The sequence below is a fragment of the Kogia breviceps genome, chromosome 19 (genome assembly GCF_026419965.1).
Source record: "Kogia breviceps isolate mKogBre1 chromosome 19, mKogBre1 haplotype 1, whole genome shotgun sequence".
Lineage (NCBI taxonomy): Eukaryota > Metazoa > Chordata > Mammalia > Artiodactyla > Physeteridae > Kogia > Kogia breviceps.
In genome coordinates, this window is record NC_081328.1 from 35,242,126 (window position 1) to 35,266,302 (window position 24,177).

The following is a 24,177-nucleotide window of genomic DNA, read 5'->3' on the forward strand; positions in this document are numbered from 1 at the left end:
ATCTTTAAAAGGTTATTTAACTTCTTTGAGGCTCAATTTTCTCCTTTGTAAAACAGGAATAATACCTATTCACAGGGAGGTATACAGTAAATGTTAGATAATATTATCAAGAGCTTAGCAAAGGGCTTGGAGTAAGTACTTAAAATCTAATAACAGACACATGTGTGGATGCTAAGGTGGAGTAATTAACACACACACAACCCAGCATTATGACCACTCCCTTCCCTCCTCCCAGTTTACTACGGTTTCTCCTTTCCATCTTTCCAATACCTCTTAAAAACGTAATTTTCCCTGAGGAAGGCTTTCAGGATCAAGGTTGACTCCCACGGTGATTAACTGCTCACCACTCAAATCAATGCCCTAATCCCTGGGCTTAAAACATTTCAACTGACTTGATCTGCATTGGTCAATTGTCACTTATGTCTTTGCATATCCTTGATCACAAACTCTTAGTTCAGGGACATGGTCCAACAAAATTCTAGTGGCACGAGGGAAAATGAAACTAGGAAGCAAGAAAATCCAGTTCTAGCCCTTAAACTGCCCCTGATTGGCTGTTCTGACTAAGCCACTCAAGCTTCAGGCCCCATATTCCTGGCTGACATGCAACAGGGCCCAAGGCAGTTCTTGCCAAGCTAGGGGGAAGGAGTACTCAAAACACATGAGAGCAAGGGAAGGGATGCTAAGCTCTAACTGTAAATGTTTTTGATCTTGGCTCTGTCCTCAGCCAGGTCACTCATTTCATCCCTGTGACCACGTATCTTGAGATGTAAAATGGAAACAGAAGGGTCTTTAAGATCCCTTCTAGCTCTGCCGCTTTGAGGGTAGAAAGTCTTTATCAATGAAATCTTTTCCCGGGTTGAAATAACTTAAGGGAAATGCAAATGTAGCATAAGTGTCGGAGAATCTATGTCCACAGTTCTCTACTTTGGTTGGTTCATGAACCTGATCTAAGGAAGTTAGAGTATAGCAGGACAAAAGAACAAGGGTCAGAAACAAGTCCAGTTCCAGGTCCTCGGGTCCCACACCAGGCCAGCTTCTTGGGATCCAATTCACTGGCCAAGAGGGAGGAGAGGAGCCTCATGGCATCTGCATGACATGGCATATAGGATTTCCCATACACAACACATTTCGTGATGAAATGGGCAAAGAAAATGCAGGGGCCCTCACATGAGGAAAATCAAACTCTTGGTGAACTGAAGAGATGATTATACCATCGGAAGATTGAGAACATTGATCTACCTTAATGCTAGTGCCAGGGGTTACCTAAACTGAGGGAGGACCTCCCGGACCTCCCTCAAGCAAACGCTTCTGGAAAGACTGCAAGGAGATGGGTGGTGCCTGCCTGGAGTTCAAACCAGTAAGAGCTTAAAGCAGTCCCCTGCAAAAGTTTAGTTTGAAGAGTACTCTTTCAAGATGGTCCTATAGATTACTATAATCTCAGGTCAAGGGTCAAAAATACCCTCTTCCTACTTCAAATTGCCAGTTTTAAGGGCTTCCTTTTCAGGGTAGGGAGGAGTTGGGAGGGGATGGGGAGGTGAAATCAAATCTCAGTTTGGGATGTTAATCCATATCCTGAAAGCAATGGCAGTCTGGAATGTCTGGAATGTTCCAGGAGGGGGAGGAGGGCAGAGACACCCAACCAATAAAAGAAAAGACATCCTGGCAACCCTCCCCCACCCCCAACAGGCAGGGACTCACCCACCCCTCCAGGGCACACACACCCAATCCTGGGAACCCATGCCAGGCCCCTTCAGGCCTCCAAACCTGGCCAGCAAAGCCCCCAACCCTGACAAAAACACAGAGACCAAGAAGAACCTTTGTCTTTTACGCTGTTGGTCTGGTCTGTGTTGAGTATGGTGCTACCTAATTTCTTTCTGGCCCAAAGCACATGTAACCATGCTGAGAACTGGACCCAGTACTCCCTTCCAGGAACCCATGGGTAACTCACTCACCCTACAGGTGTTTCTGGAGGCTTAGCTCATACTGGGATGGGGCAGTGTGCTGAGGGCTTGGGGGATCAGCATGGAAGCTAAGAGACCCTAAATGCTTACTCCTTTGCTCAGCACCTTAGTTTCCTGTGGAAAACTGATAGGGCTTTTGTGAGGGCTTAAAGCAGGCGGGTGGCGGGGGGGGGGGGGGGGGGTGCCTGCCAGCCAGGCCGTGGTGCTCAGTCCCAGACCCCAGGAGCCACCACCTGTGATAGTAATAATGGTTAGGCTTCTGCACTGGTGGGGAAATAGCGGGAGATACCACAGCTTAGAGAGAGTCCCCGCACTCCCACCTCCCCTGACAACCGAAGGGCCCCACTCCAGCACCCCTGTTGATCGGCTTCCACTAGGTTTGGGCAGAGCCTCCGCCCTACAGGCAATAGGGCACTGCACTAGGAGCAGGACCCTAAACTCTAACACCCATTGTTTAGAAAAGCAAGGGAACTCCCAGGGGTTCAGGAGCCACCACCCACCCTGGAGCTGATAAACCTGTTGAGTGAAAGAATGAAGCCTCCAGCCCCTGGCAATGAAGGCAATGGTGGCAATGGTTGCGCCAGTCAAATTATTTCCCTGGATGCTGATACCTGGTGGCTTCTTACTCCCTCTGCCTGCCCTGACCAGAAGGGCAGTTACCAGGCCCTGGGGCAGCTCCCCAGATAGAGAGCAATCACAAGGGATGCTCCTTTCTAATGTTGCTGGGGACAAGCAGAGGACACCAGGGCCACAGGTACCAAGTGACCATTCAAGCCCAGGGGAGATTCCAGGAGAGACCGGAGGGAGGGAGCAAACAAGAGATTCAGGAAGGACAGGAGCTGGGCACCCGGAAGTATGGCTGGGAGTGCTCCCTGGGCAGGAAGCTCTCGTCCTTTTCACCTTTTCAGAGAAATGTTATTGACTTAGACTGAATGGGAAGGAAAACAGTTCACTAAGGAAGAAGCTAACATGGGAGGAGTGCTTACCAGATGCCAGGCTCAGATTCAGCACCTCCCGTAAGCCTCCCACTACCCATGACCACGATAACCACGGCTCCACTTTACAGACTGGGGTCCTGAGATTGAGGGCTTGAATATCTACCTGCCAAGTCACATAGGTTCTAAGAGCCACAGCCACAGTCTTTGAACCCAAAGACTGTCTGGTTCCAGGCTCTTTGCACAGTCCCCTGTGCTGCCTTTTTGATAGCAGAAAGGAAACAAAAGCCTTTGCCAAAATATAGTCAAGTTTTGGCTTGAGAACAAATTTAAAATACTCACACAACAGAGTGAACAACGGGCCTCCTGAGTGGGTGCTGCTCTCCAATAAGTCGAAACATCCCACCTATAACTCCTTAAGATGCATATTTCCATTGTTAGTGGAAAAGTGATTCTGTGCTTATTGAACACTGACTAGATATTTGATAATATTGTTAATATTTTAAAATCAGGTAATTCCCTGGCAGTCCAGTGGTTCGGACTCTGTGCTCTCATTGCCGAGGGTGCAGGTTCAATCTCTGGTCAGGGAACTAAGATCCCACAAGCCGTGCGGCACAGTCAAAAAAATAAAATAAAAAATAAAATAAAATCATACTGATTTCTAGAAATACATACTGGAATAGTTACAGATAAAATGTCATGTCTAGGACTTGCTTTAAAGTAATAGGGGGGAAATTAATACAGATTGGATGTGATCTGGTAATTTTTAAAGCTAGGTCATGAGTACATGGTGGAATTATTATCCTTTTTCCACATTTCAAAGTTTTTTTTTTCCATAACACAAAACTGTTTTTGAAAAGATGATTCTGAGAAGATGTGGTACTTATATACAATGGAATATTACTAAGCCATAAAGAGGAATGGAATTAGGTCATTTGTAGAGACGTGGATGGACCTAGAGTGTCATACATAGTGAAGTAAGTCAGAAAGAGAAAAGCAAATATCGTATATTAACGCATATTATGTGGAATCTAGAAAAATGGTATAGATGATCTTATTTGCAGAGCAGAAACAGACACACAGATGTAGAGAACAAATGTATGGATACCATGGGGGAAAGGGGTGGGGTGGGAGGAACTGGGAGACTGGGATTGACACATACACATTATTCATACTATGTATAAAATGGACAACTGATGGGAACATACTTTATAGCACAGGGAACTCTACCTAATGCACTGTGGTCGCCTAGGTGGGAGGGAAGTCCAAAAGGGAGGGGATATCTGTGTGTGTGTGGCTGATTCATTTTGTTGTGCAGTGGAGGCTGACACAACATTGTAAAGCAACCATACTCCAGTAAAAATAAATAAATAAATAAAATAAAAATATGAAGATAATTCTAGCTCACCCAATTTTAAAGTCATCACAGACTCAAAATTAATGGGTCTAAGCCAATGAGGTTTTCCTCTTTTATTTTTATTAGCAAGAATCCAGGCCCTGGTGAGGAGCCGGCTGAGGGCAGGGAGAATGGGCCTGAGGTCCAGCAGAGAGAGGAACAGATGCACACATAGAACACTTTTCAGAAGGGGGCCTCCCCATATGACAGAATGCACACCTGGACGGAATGCACCCTGGAAACAGTCTTCAGGTCTTCCGGAGGACAGCTAAAAACTGCCCCAGGGAGTGTTCTTTTTCTAACCCTTTGCAAACCAGCTCCTTCCTCTTTCCACCCCCATTCCCAGAGGGTAGAGTGCCCTCTTCAATCATGCTGGTGGCCTCACCCTGCCTGAGAGGAAACCTGTTCCTTTAAACCAGGGTGGAGCAGGCCAGTTGTGAGGAGGGAGGCAATAGTAGGTTTTGGAAATCTTTTCAGGCTTGGGGCCTCAACCCCAGAGGCCACTATCAGAGTCAAACCTGGACTTTCATCTCTCCAGAGAACTAGGATTAAACCAGGATCTCCACATTAGACCCTTCACCTCCATCCCTCCCCCCAGGCCGTGATTCTCTGACTAGCAGGCTGCTTGCTCTTGGGCAAGTTAGGCCTTCAACTCCCTAGACCTCAGTTTCTCACATCAGGGAAACAAGGATTAGGATTAGTCCGTTTTACTGGATCTTGTGTCCCCAGATAGAGATCAACCCTGTCCACCTATAGTGATACACTTTCTTAATTAGAGTGACTTTCTGGGCCTTAATGGTCTGCCTAAGTGGTTCTTAACCCCCTTTTTTTCCTGGAGACTAGGTTCCCATTAGGAAATATGATAAAAGCTAAGAACACTCTCCACCAGAAAAATGCAAAATTCACTCCAGCCTGCAGATATCTCCTCGAAAATGTGGGAAGAAACTAGCCCAAGGCAAATAGAAAGCTAAGCTTGACTGGGGATGGAGCTGGGGTTATTACCTGGCAATTTTAAGAGTGAGCAACTAAGATTTTTCAAGCTTGCAGTAACACCATACTCTTTCAATTCTAATCAGCAGTCAGGAAGGTCACTACCACTTCCCCAAGGTTTCTGGTGTCCAGCTGATGTGGAATCATTCCAGATTTTCTTGGCACCTACTATGCACTGGGCCTGTGTTGTCCACACTACAGTAGCCATTAGTCTAGTCACATGTAGCTACTGAGCACTTCAAATCAGCAACTGAATTTTCTCTTAAAATTAAAATGTTTGGGGCTTCCCTGGTGGCGCAGTGGTTGAGAGTCCGCCTGCCGATGCAGGGGACACGGGTTCGTGCCCCGGTCCGGGAAGATCCCACATGCCATGGAGCGGCTGGGCCTGTGAGCCGTGGCCGCTGAGCCTGCGCGTCCGGAGCCTGTGCTCCACAATGGGAGAAGCCACAACAGTGAGAGACCCGCGTACCGCAAAAAAAAAAAAAAAAAAAAAATTAAAATGTTTGTATAATTTAACTTTTTCTTCTGTATATTTTATGAACTCTAAATGCAGATCAACTGTTTCCAATGAAAATTTAGCATATGAATTGGGACAGGCTCTAACAGTAAAATAAAATACACACTGGGTTCCTACGACTTAGTCGACCCCCAAAAGTAAATGATCTCATTAATCGTTTATATTGATTCCATATTGAACTAATAATCTTTTGAATTAACTTTTTGAATTAATCTTCTACATTAATTTCACTTCTTTCTTTTTTAATGTGGCTATTAGAAAATTTACACTTACATACGTGGCTTGCCTCACATTTCTACTGGACAGTGCAAGGCACTATGCTGCAGTACAGAGCATGGAGAGATGAAGAAGCCAGGCAAGCTCCTGCTCTCAGGAGTTTACAGTCCAGCAGGGGACCCCAGTTTGGTTTTTTTTGTTGTTGCTGTTTTTTTGTTTTGTTTTGTTTGGCCATGTTGCGGGGCTTGCAGGATCTTAGTTCCCTGAACAGGGGTCGAACCTGTGCCCCTGCAGTGCAAGCGAGGAGTCCTAACCACTGGACTGCCAGGGAATTCCCCTCAGTTTGGTTTGGGATGGGAGAAGAGAATAGACAAGGTTAAGTGGGTTGGGGAGGTGGGCTGGCCACAGTACCCTTTCAGAAGTGGGTGATCCTGGGACTTCCCTGGTGGTCCAGTGGTTAAGATTCCATGCTTCCACTGCAGGGGGCGTGGGTTCGATCCCTGGTCGGGGAAGTTCCGGGTGCTATGCAGTGTGGCCAAAGAAAAGAAGTGGGTGATCTTGTTGACTCCTCAACAAGAGTCCCATGCGGCTGACACTGGAGAATAAGCACGGCCCCCCAAAGCTGGCTCCCATCCCAGTTTTTTTCCCCAGCTGGAAATCACACATAAAAGATGTCCTAACGTGCCAACCTCTGCCCTTTCCATAAGATCGCCACTGACCTAGTCCTTCCTCCCCACGCTGCCTCCTTATCCCTGTAGAGTAGAGAGGTGGAGAAAAAAAATAATTGTCTAGGAAAGCTTCTGAAGGGGGCGGACCTGGCACGCTCCAAGCATGGCAGTAGCTGAGAAAGCGGGCCAGGCTGGGGAGGGGAGGAGGAGCTGGCCCAATGCCCAGGGCTCCGTGCCAGGCTGATCCAGAGGCAGGGCAGCCAGACAGGCAGGCAGTCCGGTGGGTTGACCAGCAAGGTAGGGGCTGGAAAACACTAACCTACTGGAAGGTGCAGGACCAAGCAGAGTAGATGCCACCACCAAGGGATCAAAGTATTAGGGGGAGGAGCTGGAAAGCAGGGACACCACTGGAATGTATCTGTGGTCCCATGAACACGGTCTTTTAAAGGTCTGGGGCACACACACACTGTCCCACATGTGCTCCTGAACTAATTCTGAGGACAGGAAGGAAAAGCAAATCTCGGGGAGAAACTCTGGGATGGACGATATTCCCTCTCTGGCAGGCTCTTGTACTGTGTTTAATGTGCTCCTGGCCTACCTGGAGTCAGGGAAGAAGAGGGGGATTCACTAGGCCTCTTACATGACCAAGGACACACACAACCCATTAACCTGGCAATCGGAAGTTCCAATTGAAGAAAACCAGATTCCTGCATTGAGGAAATAAGATTCATACACCAAGGTCTGAGAGGGTCTTAAATAGTCACCCTCATTTCATAGATGGAGAAACTGAGGCTCAGGAAAAGGAAAGAGACTTGGCAACTTTGAGGTAGGACTAGAACTCAGCTGGTTTATGCTGAGTTCTAGTCCTACCTGGTTTATGATGAGCATAAACCAGCCTCCTCCCAGGCTGGTTTATGCTCATCTCACCAAACTTCACTTCTTTCTCTCTGACAAGAAGTGTTAACACAGCAGAAGTTGTATAGCCCCGATGTCAGCAGCAGGAAGAATGCCCATATCCTGTATGGCTAAGTGCATGCCAACTGGCTTTTACTGCATGCGGCTCCAATTTGGGCACAGGATTTAACTTGCAGAAGAGCTAACTGTACTATAATACGGCTGGATGACTGTCAGAGAGATTTGTTAGCAGGGAAAAAGTGTAGTCACCAAAAATTTTGTCTTGAAAAATTTCACGTTGGTCTGGGATAGGCAGGGCTGCAAAGGTGAGAGGCAGGTGGGAGGCGCTTTCCAACCCAATGTTGGAAAGCAAGCAAAAGAGGAATAAATCCTTTGCTCAAGTCACTCATCTCGGAAATACATGGTTTGACTAGAGAGAGCTCACGTTTTTTTTTTCTTGCCCATCTAGGCAGTGCCAGAGGAAGCCAAAACAGAAGCTGAGACAGTGGAGCTCTTTCCAGTCAAATTCCAAGTCGGCCTGGGCCAACTGTCACTCCCTCCCTCTGCCTAGAACCGTGTTCTTTCACCTGAGGGGCTCCTAGAGCCAGAGCTGGCCTCCTGGGCCCTACACAGTGTGAAGTGCGAGACGTGATGAAGCCACCAGATTAAACTTAATGCATGGAGACAAACAGAAGAGGTGACCCGGTGTAAAAGCAGTGCAACCCTGTTGGTGCGGGCAGCGATGGTGTGGACAAGAAATTAACCATTGGGGACGCTGCTCACCTGCCTTCTCTGGCTGGCAATGGGAAGCATTTCCAGGGTCTTCTTGGGGGCGGCGGGTGTTAATTCGCTCTGACAGAGGGAAAGGTGGACGGGGGCTAGAAAGACCATTTCCTGCCCCAGCCTCACTAGAGACGCTGGTTTAGCTCACCTCCCAGTGGAGATGTCAGCATCTCTCCAGAAAGCTTAAGAGCCAAAAGGTCTGACACTCTGGCCCAGAGACCTGGCTGAGGGTGGAGCTGACACCCAGAGGAAAGGCCTATGGGGCATGCCCCGGACATGGAGCAAGGTGGAGAGGCTCTCTCCTCAGGAGGGACCAGCAAGCTTGGAAGCACAGCTCCAGGCTAGGATTTTGAGGCAGAGAAGCAAAGAAAAGGATACTAGACCAGACTCAAGAGAAATCAGTTTTCCGCAACTCACAATTTGCACTGAGAAAGACCCTAGTTTGGGTACTTCTTGGAATTGTTAGTGTTCCTGCTAACGGATGAGAATGCATGCCGGCATACGCTGAAAAATACTAATTCACCCTACTAGTGGAAAGGCGCTCTGGTGTGTCCCTCCAACAGCAGGTTAACAACCTCACGGAATCCTTGTCTCCTCTCCACAGCTGCCAACACAGACCTGTTGGTGGCCGAAAACTTCAGGAAGCTGCTGTTTATTTCTTTCCAGTGTGTATGTAGGTCTTCATCAGAACAACTCTCTTCTGAGATGGACACCTATCCTGAGTTCTGCCCTAGCTTGTGCGGGAGCCCTCTCTGTAGAGGTCTTTCTCCCCAGCCCCAGACTCTGCCAGGGCGTCACGACAGCACCATTCGAGACGGTTCTCATCCATCCTGGGGGGAAGCAGGGGCAAGGTCTCTAACAGCCCAGGGGACGGCGGCGGGGCGGAAAGCAGGCGCGGGCAGGGCAATTGAGAAAGAGGTGCCGGGGAAGGGCGGCAGCAGCTGAGAGTGGGGGAGGGCTGGCAGCAGCTGGGGGGGAGGAGGGGAGTCCTCATGAACGGGCAATTGAGAAGGGCCGAGCAGCTGAGCGGCCGGGCTGGCGTCGCCGGGCCTGTGCCCCACGTGGGCCGGCCCCTTCCCCCAGCTCCTCTCACCTCACCCAGGGGAGGCTGAGCGCTCGGCCCCGCACCCCGGCCGCTGGGTGGGCCGAGTCGGCAGAGCACAAGGAGGGGGACAGAGGATGTCCCCGGGGGCCCCCTCTGCTGCGGGGCCCAGCGGTCTAGAACGTTCTGCCGCCAGAACCCCCTCGGCGTCCCGACTCTCCCCAGCCGGTCCCACCCGGCCCAGGGGGCCCTGGGCTACGCGCGCAGGGCCCGGAGGGGGAGGGGACACGCGCCGGGGGCTGCCGGGTGGGGGTGGGGACCAGGACTTTGCCCTTTGTCTCTCTCTCTCCAGAGCCACCGGCCGAAACCCGACCCCATCAGTGAGCCAGGCAGCCAGCGAGGGGCAGGCTCCCCCTCCGGGGTCCTTTAGTAAATCCAGACCCGACCTCCCCGTGGTCAGGGCTGACTGAGGTGGTCCTGTGGGGGAGGGGGCTTCCCGCCTGCGAACAGGCCTGCAAGCATTTAAGTGGGAACCGGCTGGGGGCAGGGGGCTGGGAGGGGGCTGGAAGTGGGGCCGCAGAAGCAGAAGGGGAGAAAATGGCCCGGGAGGCGGCATTCCTTGGAGACCTCGGCTGGGCTGTGGGAGGAGGCAGGACCCGGGCGGGAGGCCTCCCACTGAGAAGGCAGGAACTGAGGCCTGGGAGTGGGGTGGGCTGGGGGCGCGGAACCAAGAGGCCTTCCGGGCCTCGAAAAAAAGACCCTCCCCTCCCAGGGCGTTCTGGGAGCCGCTACAGAAAATTTATAATCGAAGAGTCACACCTCCATGCAGAGTAGGGCATTTGTCTGGGGATGCGAATGACCTTCTTTTGTCTGCCCTCTTGGGGTGTCATCAATACACAGTACTTCAGGGTTTACAATCCACACTCTCCTATGAGCCTAGAACACAGGTTGATTTGAGCCTCTAAACCACAGAAGATTGAGAATATTTTTATTTCCATTCTGCAGTTCAAAAAGAAGCTCGGAGAGGTTAAGTGCCTAGTCCCAAGTTGACACTCGCCAGCCACTGTCACCACACCATGAAGCCGGCTCCTGCTCATCAGGCAAAGGTAACTGGGTTCTCGCTCCTCAAAAACATGTATGAGCTATGAATTATGATTCTGCAGGCTTGTAACAAAGGTCAACTCTTTGTCCCTTCCTGCTAGGAGGGGCGGGGGGGATGGGAGGGGAAGCCACTCGATCCCTGCGCCCTTCCCCCCAACCTCTCATTTTCCCCAGGTTTGAACCCAAACAAAAGGAAAGGGGAAGGGGAAAAAAAAAAAAAGTAGCCCAAAGCGCCAGCCCTGGCACCTACAGGAATGCCAAAGGATGGAAGCTCTTAGAACTCAAAATAGCTACCCAGCTTATTTTGCGGGGTTCATGGAGATGGGGAGGCTTCATATGAGGACACGAGGCCCAGGAAGATATTGACCCCAGATCCCACAGTGTGCACACACCTGGCAGAAGGGCAAACTGAGGTTGACGCCTGAATCCTAAACCACTCAAGTCCTTCTCCACTTCATTCAGCCCCCTTTGCGTGATTTTTTCATTAAAAGCAGAATTCCCATTTCCCATGATAGCTGCCCAGACAAGGGGAGAATGTTCTTGGTTTTCTTCAACCACTCAAGATTGCCTGAGAAATCCCAATGGTGAGAGGAAAAATAATGCAAGGCAAGCATGAAACACCTACGGAGGAAGGAGGCTCAGAGAAGGGAGAAGTTAATGTTGGGCATGTTTTTATTTGCTAACCTTATGCTCTCCCCGCCAAAACATTCAACTCTGAATGTTAGAGGATCAGCTATTCCCGCCTTCTAAGAGAGCTCAGCCTTGAAGGTAGAAAGGCCTGGGAAACCCAGCACCAGTATTCAAGGTATGACCTTGGCTAAGTTACCATAACCACTCAAGAGTTCCAGCTTCTTCTTCTGTGGAAGGAAGACTAATGCCTGCAGGGTTCTTAGGATTCAATGAAGAAACAGTGCCTAGCTCTGAGTAGACAGATACTCAATAAATGCTCCCTATTATTTTTTTTAAAGCATTTTTAAAATATTTATTTATTTATTTTTGGCTGCGTTGCGTCTTTGTTGCTGCACGTGGGCTTTCTCTAGTTGCGGTGCATGAGCTCCTCATTGCAGTGGCTTCTCTTGTTGCGGAGCACGGGCTCTAGGCGCGAGGGCTTCAGTAGTTGCCGCACGCGGGCTCAGTAGTTGCCGCACGTGGGCTCAGTTGTTGTGGCTCGCGGGCTCTAGAGCGCAGGCTCAGTAGTTGTGACCCACGGGCCTAGTTGCTCCACGGCACATGGGATCTTCCCAGACCAGGGCTCGAACCCGTGTCCCCTGCATTGGCAGGCGGATTCTTAACCACTGCGCCACCAGGGAAGCCCTGTGTTCCCTATTGCAGAAGGAACTCGTCTTTTGACCCACAGCACGTCACACAGAGCTCTAGAGAAAAGAAGATGCTCAATAAGGGAAATTATGGACATCTGCCATACTTACCTGGGGGCCTCTCCCCACTAGGATGCCATCCCTCTCTTCCAGAAGAGTTGTCTTCCCACAAACATCTCCCTGCCTGTCCACAGTGCTCTCCTGAATCCACTCCTATTTTTTCTGCCTGTCCTCCAAAACCACAGCTTAAGCTCACTCAAAGCCTAGTTCCTGAGGTTGTGTGCCTCTCATTGCAGTCTCTTAGCCTCTGCTGTCCCACAGCTTTTCCTGGATTTACAGTGAAAATACTGGAGGGCAGTAATTTTATCTTGCACCTCTTTTGTGCAGCTTCTTCTCCCTATGTCTCCCTTCCCTGCCCTGAAAAAGACCCAATAATGCTAAATAAAAACCCAATAAATAATCAAATGTTTAATTCAGGAGAGGGGTCAGGCAAAGACCCCCATTTTATACAGAATGAGGAGGTGACCACCATGTAAGAATCAAAATTGGTGATGCTTTAAATATGGCCAGAGGGAGGCGGGAATGGGGTGTTACTGTTTACTGGGTACAGTTTCAATCTTGCAAGATGAAAAGAGTTCTAGAGACAAACGGAGAGGATGGTTGCACACCACTGTGAATGTTCTTAATACACCCGACCTGTACACTTAAAAATGGTAAATTTTATGTTATGTATATTTTACTAGGTAAAATTATTTTAATTATTTCATATTAATTTTAATTTTAATATAAAAATGAAATTTAATCTCAAATTAAAATTTTTTTTTGGCTGTGCCATGCAGCTTAGCAAAAACAAAAAAAGGATAGAGGTGGAAACCTAAAAGCTCCTGGAGAAAAATAATCCGATAAATTGTATTTCTGTGCCGTCTCCACTCTAAAGACCAAGGTCTTTTGTTTGTTCTTCCTTATATTTCTATAACCTGACAGAGGGCATGTCAGTAGCAGATTCTGGGGCTTCGCTGGTGGCGCAGTGGTTAAGAATCCGCCTCCCAATACAGGGGACAGAGGTTTGAGCCCTGGTCAGGGAAGATCCCACATGCCGCGGAGCAACTAAGCCCGTGCGCCACAACTACTGAGCCCATGTGCCACAGGTACTGAAGCCCTCACGCCTAGAGCCTATATTCCGCAACAAGAGAAGCCACCGCAATGAGAGGCCGGGGCACCACAACAAAGAGTAATCCCCGCTCGCTGCAACTAGAGAAAGCCCGCCAGCAGCAATGAAGACCCAACACAGCCAAAAATAAATAAATAAATACATTTATTAAAAATAAATAAATAGTAGACTCTGAACAGATAAAAATAAGTGGTTGCATGCATACATGTGTGAATGAATGCATGATTAGAAGTACCAAGCTTTGGAGCAATATGCAAGCTATCAGATGTCTATACCATGGTAAATATTTTCTTACATGATTTAGTTGTAAATATATATTTTTAAAATTAACACCCCACTCCATCTCCAAAACATGGCTAATGACTGACTGGCAAGAACCCCACACACCCAGGCTAAAGTGGCTGACCATGTGGTGTTCTGAAGTGGAGAACAAAGGAACGTGGGCCTAGACAGGCATCATTCCTCTTCTAGTTAGAAGTTTAGGGAATTCCCTGGTGGTCCAGTGGTTAGAACTCTGCACTTCCAAGGCAGGGGGCAGGGGTTCAATCCCTGGTTGGGGAACTAAGCTCCCCCATGCAGTGAGGCATGCCCCCCACCCTCACACACACACACACACACACAAAAGAAAAAAGGTTTAAAGGAAACTACTCAAGATGGTCAGGGGCAGGGGTGGGAAAGTGAAAGAAAGATGATCTGAGAGATCTGTGAGGTTATGAGGTTCGTGAAGATCATTTTATTCCACCTCTTGCCTCCCACAGCTTATTCTGGACAGATATGACTCCACTCTATTCTAAAAAGTCAGCAGAAGCGGCTTTGAATCAAATGGTAATATACATTGGGAGGAAACCTCTCTATAAAATAACTTCAGTCAGCTAGATTTTCCCTTCTACATTAAATAAAAGGTTGCTGGAGTGGACACTCTAGAAAAGAAGTGAAGAGATTATTCTTCTTAACCCTGCCGTCTCCACAGCCAACATCCTATTTACATCTCGTCCTCGCTCAGAACACACTGGCTGCAGCCACCAACAGCCACGTCTCTGAAGGATCATCTTTGCCCTTTAATTTAGGGTTCCGTCTCCAAATCCTGCCAAAGCAACTGTTCTCTATTACAGTTGGACTTCCCCTCCCAAGCAACTTAGAGACCTGGAGGAGGAAGTGGCATAAATATGTCTAACTCTGAATAGATAGCCTCAACAAGCTTACTCCACCCAACAGGCCCCACTCTAGTTGCTCTCTCCCCTCATTTCCTCCTCCTCAGCATACCTAATGGAAAGGTGACAAGCCCCAAGTAATCCCAAATGCCACCCCAGAAAAGAGGCAACACACATCATTCCGCATAATCTAACTGTAAAATCCTTTATAGTAACTGAATAAAGTCAAAAGCCTGTTAAATGGCCTAAAACCATATCCGGATTGGAAGCCCTTCTCCCCACCCCACTAAGAGAAGATTCAACCTTCGTTCCCTGGACTGAGATGTGGAAAGGGGCTATAAGTCTGTGGGTTTGTGAGTTTGTACCTTTTGGGCAGGGAGGGCTGAAAAAAGTAAGTGGACATCAAGGTGGGTCCTGAGCACACCTTTGGGGACTGTTTCCAGACCAGGGAGAGAAACTGAGACCACTGTGCCTTTGCCATCTAAGAGGCACGGGAAGGGGAGCCATGTATGCAGTCACTTCCTCCTCATCCAAGGGTCCCCAACTCCTGAATGCCTACTTGGTTAGCTTAAGCAAGAAGAGAACTTCAGGACAAACATGCCCATCTCCTACTAAATAGGGGAAGCTGCCCATTTCTTCTTCCTCAGACCCCCAAAAGGACTTACACAGTCCCCTTCATCCTGAATTCTTACAACACCTCATTTGCAGAATTAAGATAGTTCTCCTCTCATCAAGTCCCTACCCTACATGCACTTTTGACAGGAGCACCAAAGTGTGAAATTTCAGCGAGGAACCTGGCCCAGGTTGAGGGCATCAACATTGCAATGTATGCTCCATTCTCCTAATAGGATGGTTAAGAGACAGTGCTAGGGTCCACATCTAGGGGCTCTTGAGGTTGCCCTGATGAGCTTCATCTCCCTCTTCCATAAGGTGGCCTTTCCTTTCAGCACACAGGTTTATCAAAAGCATCCTGCACACAAATCCCCCTCAATATGCCTATACATCATTGTTCCACATAAAATACATGCCATATTCACAGAAGTATACCTGAACACCGTACCTGTTGCCTAAGATATATGGCCAAGCTGTTACACACAGTCCAAAGACAGGAGGCACAGGTCCACATGGGAAACAAAGAAAAATAATAGCTAATGTGTAATAACACCAACTTACAGTTAAGGCAATGACGGCTCAAGGAGGTTAAGTAACTTTTCCAGTTTCCCAGTCATTGCCTGACTCCAAAACTCTTGTTTTTGAGCACTGAGCTCTCCTGGAGAGACCTTTCCTCCACACTCCTGTAGGACTGAGTGAGGGACCTAGGGTAGGTCATGAGACTCTGACCTAATAATAGAGCTTCCTCCCTCCTTGAGCCTCAAGAATTCTGAAAATGATTCCTGTCCTCCCTGCTCCTGTTGCCAAAGAACTCAGACTCCACAAACAACCTTTACACAAAACAATTTTTTTTTAAATTTCTAAATTCTCTGATTTCTCCTCTTAAAAGATTCTAACTATATCCAATCAATTAAACTATCCAATCAAACTTCACTTAGACAACATTTTCCATTTCAAGTGGCCAAAACATCTGGATGAAGGACTAATATTTTAACTGAAACTAACGCAAAATGAATAAAAATTGAAGCCTTCCTTAACCCACTTTTCCTAAGGAAATGTTGAAAGGGTTGACTAGAATCCACAAAACAGATACACTGGAGAGGGAAAGAGAAAATGAAGAGAGATCCTCCACTTCTCCTGTCTCCTCTCTAACAGAGATTTTCTCCACAACCCTCCCCCCTAAACTATGGCGAAAATTCCCACCCATCCTAGTGGGTCACTTATACACCTTTAGCCACCAAAATGCCACTTGTCTAATAATCAGACTTGTCCTAGGGGTGTTGAAAATATCTGGACAATCCAGTAAAAAATTCTTTTACTCATCCAGCTGCTTGCTCTGTATTTCATACAAAAGCAGTTTACTGGTGGGCTCGCCATGCTCTCTGCTCTCTGCCACACGACCAGAACATCAAATCCTGGAAGCCTGGACTTCTGCACTAGGACTGCATTTCTGGTGGTGTTTGTTCTGTATACAGTTACATTTCAGTGTTTCGCAATCAGGTTTTCTCCAACTATATTAAAATGATGAGGTCCAGACCTACTTTTCTCCTGTGATTTACCCATAATCAACACACGTTTTATTTCAGCAGTCTGCGTTTAGGGTGAAAGCTTGTTCCAGCCTGTTGTTCCTTAATTCCATGACTATTTACTGCAATCCTACTGGCTGCAAAGGAGAAGCAGGTCTTACAAAGCTGGCTCTGCTCGTTCAATACTAGGATGACCCCTTGGACCCACTAAAAAGTACAGAGCCCCCTTTGAACAAACTCAAGTTCTTCTACTAGAATGCAGTTAACAAACTGGGGACTGGACATCTCCCTGCTGGCGATGCGCCCTTGAAACGGTTTGTGTTGTCACAGCCGCTCTCCTGGTTGATCATTTTCTAGCTAAATCAAACTTTTATCAATAACCAAAAAAGCATACATTTTGATTCCACGTTTTTTGAGGAGAGACCTTTTCTTATTTGGACAGACATTTAAAAAGGTGTGGACTGGGCACAGGTGGAAATGGTATTATGCAAATTTGACATTAGCATGGAGTTAAATACTGGCTGAGACCCTGAGAAAGATCTTCAAAGCCTCGCCAGTGGCCAACTGGAAGACCTGTTGTCAATCTTTTACAACATAAATAAAACCCATCATAGAACCTCTGGTTATTATTACTCCCTTTGTTATTGTTTCAGTCAGCCTTTGGGACGTAGGGACACCAGTCCATCTACTGAAGATTACAGATTATGCGACGCTGTTAACTCTCCAAGGTTCTATGCCCCATGGCCAAGGGGCCTCAGCTCCTGGGAGAGGGCAACAGTTAACATGCACTTCCATTTTCTCTCCACCTCTCCATCCTCTTACTTTCCCCTGACCTGCTCTTTTCCTCCCTCCCCTGACTCTTCACTCCACAATCACCCTCCAGCCTTTAGCTTTTGCCTTAAAATGTAAAGGTCTTGAGACAGCGCGGGCGCTGGAAGGTCTGCACCGCGGGGCCTGGGACCTCTCCCAGTGGGGAAGGCTGGGGAAGCCGCGGCGAAATTTGGGATCTGGGGGCTCCCAGAACGAAGGCGAGGCTGTGGGCTGGCGCGCCGCAGCCAGGGGTCTCGGGACCCTGGGAAAGGAAGCCCTCATCGGAGACCCAGGCCTGCGGATGTTCCCGGGCAGGGTCTGGTTCAAAGGCAGGCGAGGGCCCCTGCGCGGAGCGGGCAGAGATTGCGAGGCCGGGGCTGGGCTTGGTCTGCGGCGGGCGGGGAAGGGCAGCGGGGCCGGCGCGGGCTCTCCAGGAAGCGCCTCCAGCGCCGCCGCGACTTTCTCTGTTTTTTGAAAAAGCGAAGGAAAGGCAGGCAACTCCGAAAGCAAAAATCGCCTTGCCCTGGGCTGAATCTACCACCCGGTCTTCCAAACCTGGTGTCTGCGATCCCCTCTCCCGTGGGTCGCTGTGCGCCTCCAGCCGCTCCTCTTTAAAAGGGAAGCGGGCAATCCACCCCAACCCCCATCGCCCTCGCCCTCTCCCTCTCTCTCCCCCTCTCTCCCTCTCTCTCTCCCTCTCTCTCTCTCTCTCTCCCTCTCTCTCTCCCTCTCTCTCTCTCTCTCTCTCTCTCCCTCTCTCTCTCTCTCTCTCTCTCTCTCTCTCTCGCTCTTTTTCTCTCTCTCTCTCTCTCTCTCTCCCCCTCTCTTTTTTTTTCCCCGTCTGGAATTTCCAACCCAGGACTAACTCGTCTGATTTTTCCAGTCTCCCCTGCTGCTTTTTCCTCCTCCTCTTTTCTCTCCCAAACACTCCCATCCCAAAATCTAAGCTGCACTTTCTGGAAGGCATTAGCCACATTTTAAGAATCTTTTAAGAGGATGGGGAGCGAACAAGACTGAATTTAAATTCTAACAGCTGGCAAAATGTCTGTTCTTCAAACGCCTTTGCTTCATACATTTATTCTAATAACAACATCACCAACACTACCACCCCCCCACACACACACACACACACGAAAATCAATACAGGTACAACCAATACGTATCTCTTCAACACAAAAACCCTCCCTCTTTTCACTTAACTAAAATTTTAATGTTTTAAAATTTTATACTCACTAGCCAATCTCAATGGTATCTTTGTCAACTGGCTGTTACACATTATAGAATAAATAAGCTCAAAAAATAAGCCTTAAAAGTACCCAAACACATAAAATATGACTCAAATGACATATATTAAGGTAATTTTAAAAGATCAGAAGCTCTGGACCTTTGAGAATCAAGACTCTTCCAATGGTAATGTCATGTATTTTGTCTCTAAAACATAATTACAAGAAAGAATGTTTTGCTCTTGTTCCAGCAAAATCTATGCCATTTAAAACTTTTCATTTGAAACAGTTAACTATACTTTGAATAAATTAGTGATGGGAATTACAATTCTTCCCCCTCTTTACTCAAAAGTTCTCCATCTGGGAAACCACTGGAGTAAAATTTCATCTTTCTACTTTGGGTTAGAAAATAAAGTGTTTTGGAAACCTACAACTCTTCCAAAGGATAGTCATATACCACTGTCTTTAGGAAAGTCACCCTGAAATACTGAGCACTAAATAACAAGTTAAAGATTTCTCTAGCAGTGAAAAGAACTTAATTTATGAATTTGTAAACATTTTCTAGGTGAAAATTAAAATGGAGAAAGTGAGTTGATTTCCACCTTTCCTCCAAACAGCACAGAAAAATTAAGAATCAACTTATTTAAAACTCAAAAACTTGATATTAGTAAGAAAACCTTTTTACTAAAAGTGTCACAAACCGTTTCTACTTTAAACTTACTAGTTGAATATCTGGTCAGACGTATCTTTCAACCATAACCACTAAGGCAAAAGTGCCTGCAAGTACTCCCACCCTAGTACTTGTCCTCCTTTATAGCTGTTTTTTAAAGACATTCCCTTGTTTCTTAACAACCCCCATAATTAATTTTCAGCCCATAAGAACAATTTTCCTTAAAGGCAAACCCATTTCTGAAGGCAAAATTTTTGTCTGTTTTGAAAACATTTAGTGATCCAATTATTTCTTCGGAGTCTCTGCGAGTCACTTAAAAATATTTTTGCCACTTAACAAGACATCCCTTTGCAGAGATTTTTAAAGCAACTAACTCCAGAAAATTAAACCGTAAAATCAGAATTCAGTTTGAATACTTTCTCTTCTGAGAGTTCTCACACTTATAGGGCTAGGAGACCAATTTTTATGTGTTTTGATAGTTAGAAATTTAAGGGAAAGTGTTATTAGCCCACCACATCTTAAGTCAGAGAAAACAACCGTTCATCTGCCTTAGGAAATCAAAGTCTTTTATTTGAACACGTTTCACCTAGAGAAATGCAGTAAATCTCTTCACTTTTTTTCTTAACAGCAACAACTTTTATTTTGATGACACCAGTGGACAGGAGGTATGCTATCTTTAGGCCACATTCCTCTAGAAAAAGGCACACACAGTGGCAAATGAAACAACAACTTAATTCCCTTTTAAGGAATTTTTTCCCCAAATACCCAAGCCTCACTAACAGGATACCCCTTTACCTTTACTCAAGTGTCTCAAATTCAAACAAACAAACAAACAAAAAAACACATGCAAATCCTTTCCACAACTGTCTTTAAAATGCTTTTGGTTTTCCTCCTTTGTCCTAATACTTGACAGTGAATATATACAAATTCTCAACAATAAGCTGAAACTCTTGACCAAAATTCCAACACTGACTAAGAGGGTATTTGGGAAGGTGATCTCAAAGAAATTTAACGCCGCCCATTTAAAAAATTCAACTTAAATGTTTTCAGTTTTTCAACTTAATGTTCAGTCTCTCGAGTTCTTAAAAAGGAATAAATTATATTTAGCAAATAGATACAAGGTTAAAACAAAATATATTAATACTTCAAAATCAGTTAGATTTAACTGCTAAAAAATATTATCTTTTTCTTGATAACCCCCCTCTTTAAAAAAAAAAAGGAACATTTAGGTTGCCAGGTTTTTATGAATCTCTTAGAAATGTTTAAAAAGTCGTAATTCATTTGGAACTGAGTACATCAAGAAGAGTTCTCCTCTATTTTAAACAGTAAAAACAATATATATTCACACACACAAAATACATATATATGCACCATTGTTCATTTTGCTTAAAATATATTAGTCATAGTTAATTAACTAGTTCCTGTTCTATACATCCATGAGACTGAAAAAGCCAGGAACAAACCAACTGAAGAAATACTTTCAGACAGACTAAAAACACATACCACAACATGCTTCCGCAAAGACAAAATGATAGAGCAAACTGACTTCATGAAAACAAACTTTCTTTTTTTAAATCCTAAAACTTCAAAAATTGATTCATTCTAGAAAAATGAAGTGCCTTACCACCACTCAGAGAAAAAAACAAAACACAACTGACTCAATGTTTGTGCTCAAAAATAATTTCAGGAAGGGGGGGAGAATACACAAAAGATTGAATATGGGTGTGGAAGGGAAGATTTTGTACCCACTCCTCACAAACCCCACCCCTTCCCAACTCAAAGGAGCCCTCAGTAATACATTTTGGAGGGAACAAGAAGGAGCCTAAAAATGGCTTTAAAGCAAGCAGATGGCTTAGGAGAAAAGATCCATAAACACTGAGCACCATGAAAATTAAAATATAAATGTTTTGGGTTCCATTTCATCACGTTTTGCTATATTCTTGCTTATCACTTCATTCCCTTTAAAATTTAAACCATCCTTTAGAGCAAAAGAAAAAAATCCCATATATTTCAGAATTCCAGTTATTCTGGTTATTGTCCATCAACATGTTTCAAACACTCAGCTTTCAGTTCAACTATCCACTATCTTCTCAGCAGATCTACTGATGTCAGTGTACATAGTTCTCTCATTCCCATCTCCAGGAAATGCTTCCAAATAATAAATAAGACTTATTTTTTTCTTCCGATTTTATTGCCTCTTTACTCCTAACTCTAATTGCCTTTCCAATAACAGAGTATTTCAAGCACTTGAGGTTAAATCACAAACTCTACAAACATAGTTACAAGCCATATTGATCATCTATAGAAAACAACAGTTCCAAGTTACTTAAATATCTCAAGCTAAACCACTGAACAGATTTTTCTCACATTAAACTTTCTAGACTCTCTTAACTGCCTTCAGAAAAACATAGCCACCCACCTCCACCTTCCCACCCAGAAAAGGCCAGGAACTATTCTAAAATGCAGCAAGTTTCCAGTTGAAATGAGGGGAGAAAGCGAGGAGAAGATCAAAGATTTACTGGGGGCTGCAACATGAGAGAAAACTCTGCACTGTCAACATGTTTAAAGTCAGGCCTGAGAAAGCAGAAAGACTCTGCCCTTATACATCCCAGCCAGAGTTCAATGAAAGATTTGAACCATGAATCAGCTTTGGGGATAACATGATAAGAGTTACCCCCTTTGCTGAAGTGAGGATAGGAAGGTATTGGAACACACTCTCTCTCTCTCTCTTACCCCCCCCCCCCACACACACACACACCCCATTCATCCAGGGAGTTCTAGACCCTCCAGAGCCCCAGCTCACAGCCTGAACACAAAGCTCTCACCCCAGATGGTCGGTCCCCTTGCAACAATGGACTGAAGGAGTGGGGGTGGGGGGCTCAGAAAGGATAGTACAGCCAAAGCATATTTGCAAAATCCAGTTGGGAGGGGAGGATGTGTGATGGGAGGAACTAGAGGTAGGTGTCTGTGAAAAAAATAATGTCCTTGCCTGTTGCAGAAATATAAATAAAGCACAAACACAGAATTCTTTGGGGGGCAGGAATTCATTCCACTTCCCCTAGGGAATCAAAGGGTGCCCCCTCCCAATCCACTTAAGAATTATGGTGAGGGAAGGGGGGGAAAAACAGTCCTGCTAGAAAGTTGCTGAATGTCCATGAGTCTCAACTCTCTAAAGATTTTTAGCTTCCCCACAAAAATGGTCCCACACACCTTGAACAAACTCCACAACGTTTCTCCTCTATTGATTTTTCTCCCTTTTACTTCTCCAAGTAACATCTCCTAGCCCACCCCAGCCTCAGTTTTTTGTTTTTTTTTTTTTTTTTACAAGCTGTAAACCACCCATTACAAGATCTTAGCCAATCTTCCCTCCCTGCCCCCAACATCCGGAGTTGGGGGTGGGAAGGACAGTAATGGGTTTCTTCCACTGGAGACACTATGGACCCCTGAACACAGCCTTTCAGCGCCCCCAGGCTGACCCCCTCCCCAGAGAAGAGCTCTTTCCTACCTTTGTTTTTTGGGGACAGAGTGTTCAATCTCTAGGCGTTTTCCTTGCAGCTCCACTTTCCCTAAAGATTAAATTGAAAAAGACAACATGAGAGCTTGGACGGGAGGGGGGAGGGGGGGCAGCAAAAGGAAGGAGAAATCAGTAATTCAGGAGTTGCTGGGTTTTGAGATCTTCCTAGGAATCCAGGTAGTGGGTTCCGCAGCTGGATGCGAAAAGGTCGCCTGGGGAATGGTGGACTCTCTAAATTCATTATCGTGTTTTCTGAATTTTTGTTTTGTTCTCTCACTGAGGTAGCCGAGTAGTGGACGGCTCTAGGAACCGGATCTGGGGGAGGTGCGAGGGCGTCCGTGTGGGCCGGCTGCCTTTACGGCTCCCAGATGTGGGGAGAAGGGGCCGAGAAAGGGCTCCCCGTTTCTCCCAAAGTCTGTGGCTGGGGGTGGGGGTGGGGCTGCAGAATGAAACTTTATTTTCCTATCGAGCCAGGGAGAAGGGCTTCGGGCGGCGGGGTGGTCACCTGTCGGGGCCGGCCGGGAGGCGAGGTCCGGGAGAGCGGAGCTGGGCCCCGCGGGGAGGGTCCCCGGCGGCCGCGGCGCGCGGCTCTCGGCCCAGCCTGGGCGTCTCGGGAAGCAGCATGGCGACCCGCCGCCGCCGCCGCCGCGCCACCCCGCTCACGCCCCACTTTCAAATCAAAATGGCTCAAGCCCCGGGCCCTGGGCGGTAGGCGGGACCCCGCTCCTCTCAGGTCAGGCCCGAAGGCTGCCGTCCCCACGGAAACCCTGGAGGTCGGGAGCGGAGCGGGGACCCCTTCCCAGCCCGGAAAGGCCTACGGCGGAGGAAGGGGAGGGGGTGCGCACGGGGTGGGGGCGTCCAGCCTCGGACACCGAGGGACTGACGTAGGGCGCCCAGACTGAGTTCGCCTCGGTGGCGAAACCCCCCCCACTCCTGCCAACAGGGACTCCCGCCCCGTCGGTGGGGGGCTAGGAAGATCACCTCACTAAAGCCTCCAGCTCTTCATCTCGGGCTAGGAGGAAGGGGCGAGGAAAGCCGAATATTTCCGCGTGAGGGGCCAGAGGGGGGATGGAGGGGGCGTCGGAGAAGGTGGATGGGAGTCGGTACCGAGGCCAAGCCCCGCAGGCCGGGGGCAGAGAGGAGTTGGCGGGCAAGGAAAGAGGAGGAGCAGGTCCCCGTTGTTCAGGCATTTCGCGGTGCTTTTTCCGGGGAGGTGGGTGCACTCTTACCGGAGAAAGTTTCGATGGCCTTCATCGCCCAGTGCTCGTCGGGGCAGTCCACGAAGGCATAGCCGGACTTGACCAAGAACTGGCCGCTGTAGGAGATCTTGTGCTCCGCAAACACTTTCTCCAAGTCCGCGGGGGTCACGCTCTCGTTGAGATTGCCGATGTACAGCTTGTTCATGGTGGCGGTCTCGGGCAGGACGCAGTCCTGGGCAAGGCCGAGCGGGCGGGCGCGGGCGGCGAGCCTCCTAGGCCGAGGCGGGAGGCGGCGGCAGCAGACGCAAACTTTCTTTGCAACCCACCCCTGAAGTTGTCCGGAGCCGAGGAGGGGAAGGCGGCCGGAGGGCGCGCAGAGGTCGCGGGAGAGTTCGGGGAGGCCCGGGAGAAGTGCCCGGGGTGCGCTGGGAGGCGGACGACGCGGCGCGGCTCCTTCCCTTCTGTCCGAAACCCCTCCAAGC

The 24,177-nt window shown here is 47.6% G+C and overlaps 1 protein-coding gene across 2 annotated transcripts in view; it reads right to left on the minus strand.

Annotated features, from left to right (window-relative positions):
- IGF2BP1 (insulin like growth factor 2 mRNA binding protein 1) overlaps nt 1-23,900 on the minus strand; it is a 38,066-nt gene extending 14,166 nt beyond the window's left edge. For both annotated transcript variants that reach the window (XM_067020488.1, XM_059047144.2), the window contains exons 1-2: nt 23,726-23,900; nt 22,488-22,548 (exon numbers count right to left, since the gene is read on the minus strand). In XM_067020488.1, the coding sequence (XP_066876589.1) occupies nt 22,488-22,548; nt 23,726-23,900 (236 nt within the window). The remainder of the gene's footprint in view (nt 1-22,487; nt 22,549-23,725) is intronic.
- Between the last annotated feature and the right edge of the window lie 277 nt (nt 23,901-24,177).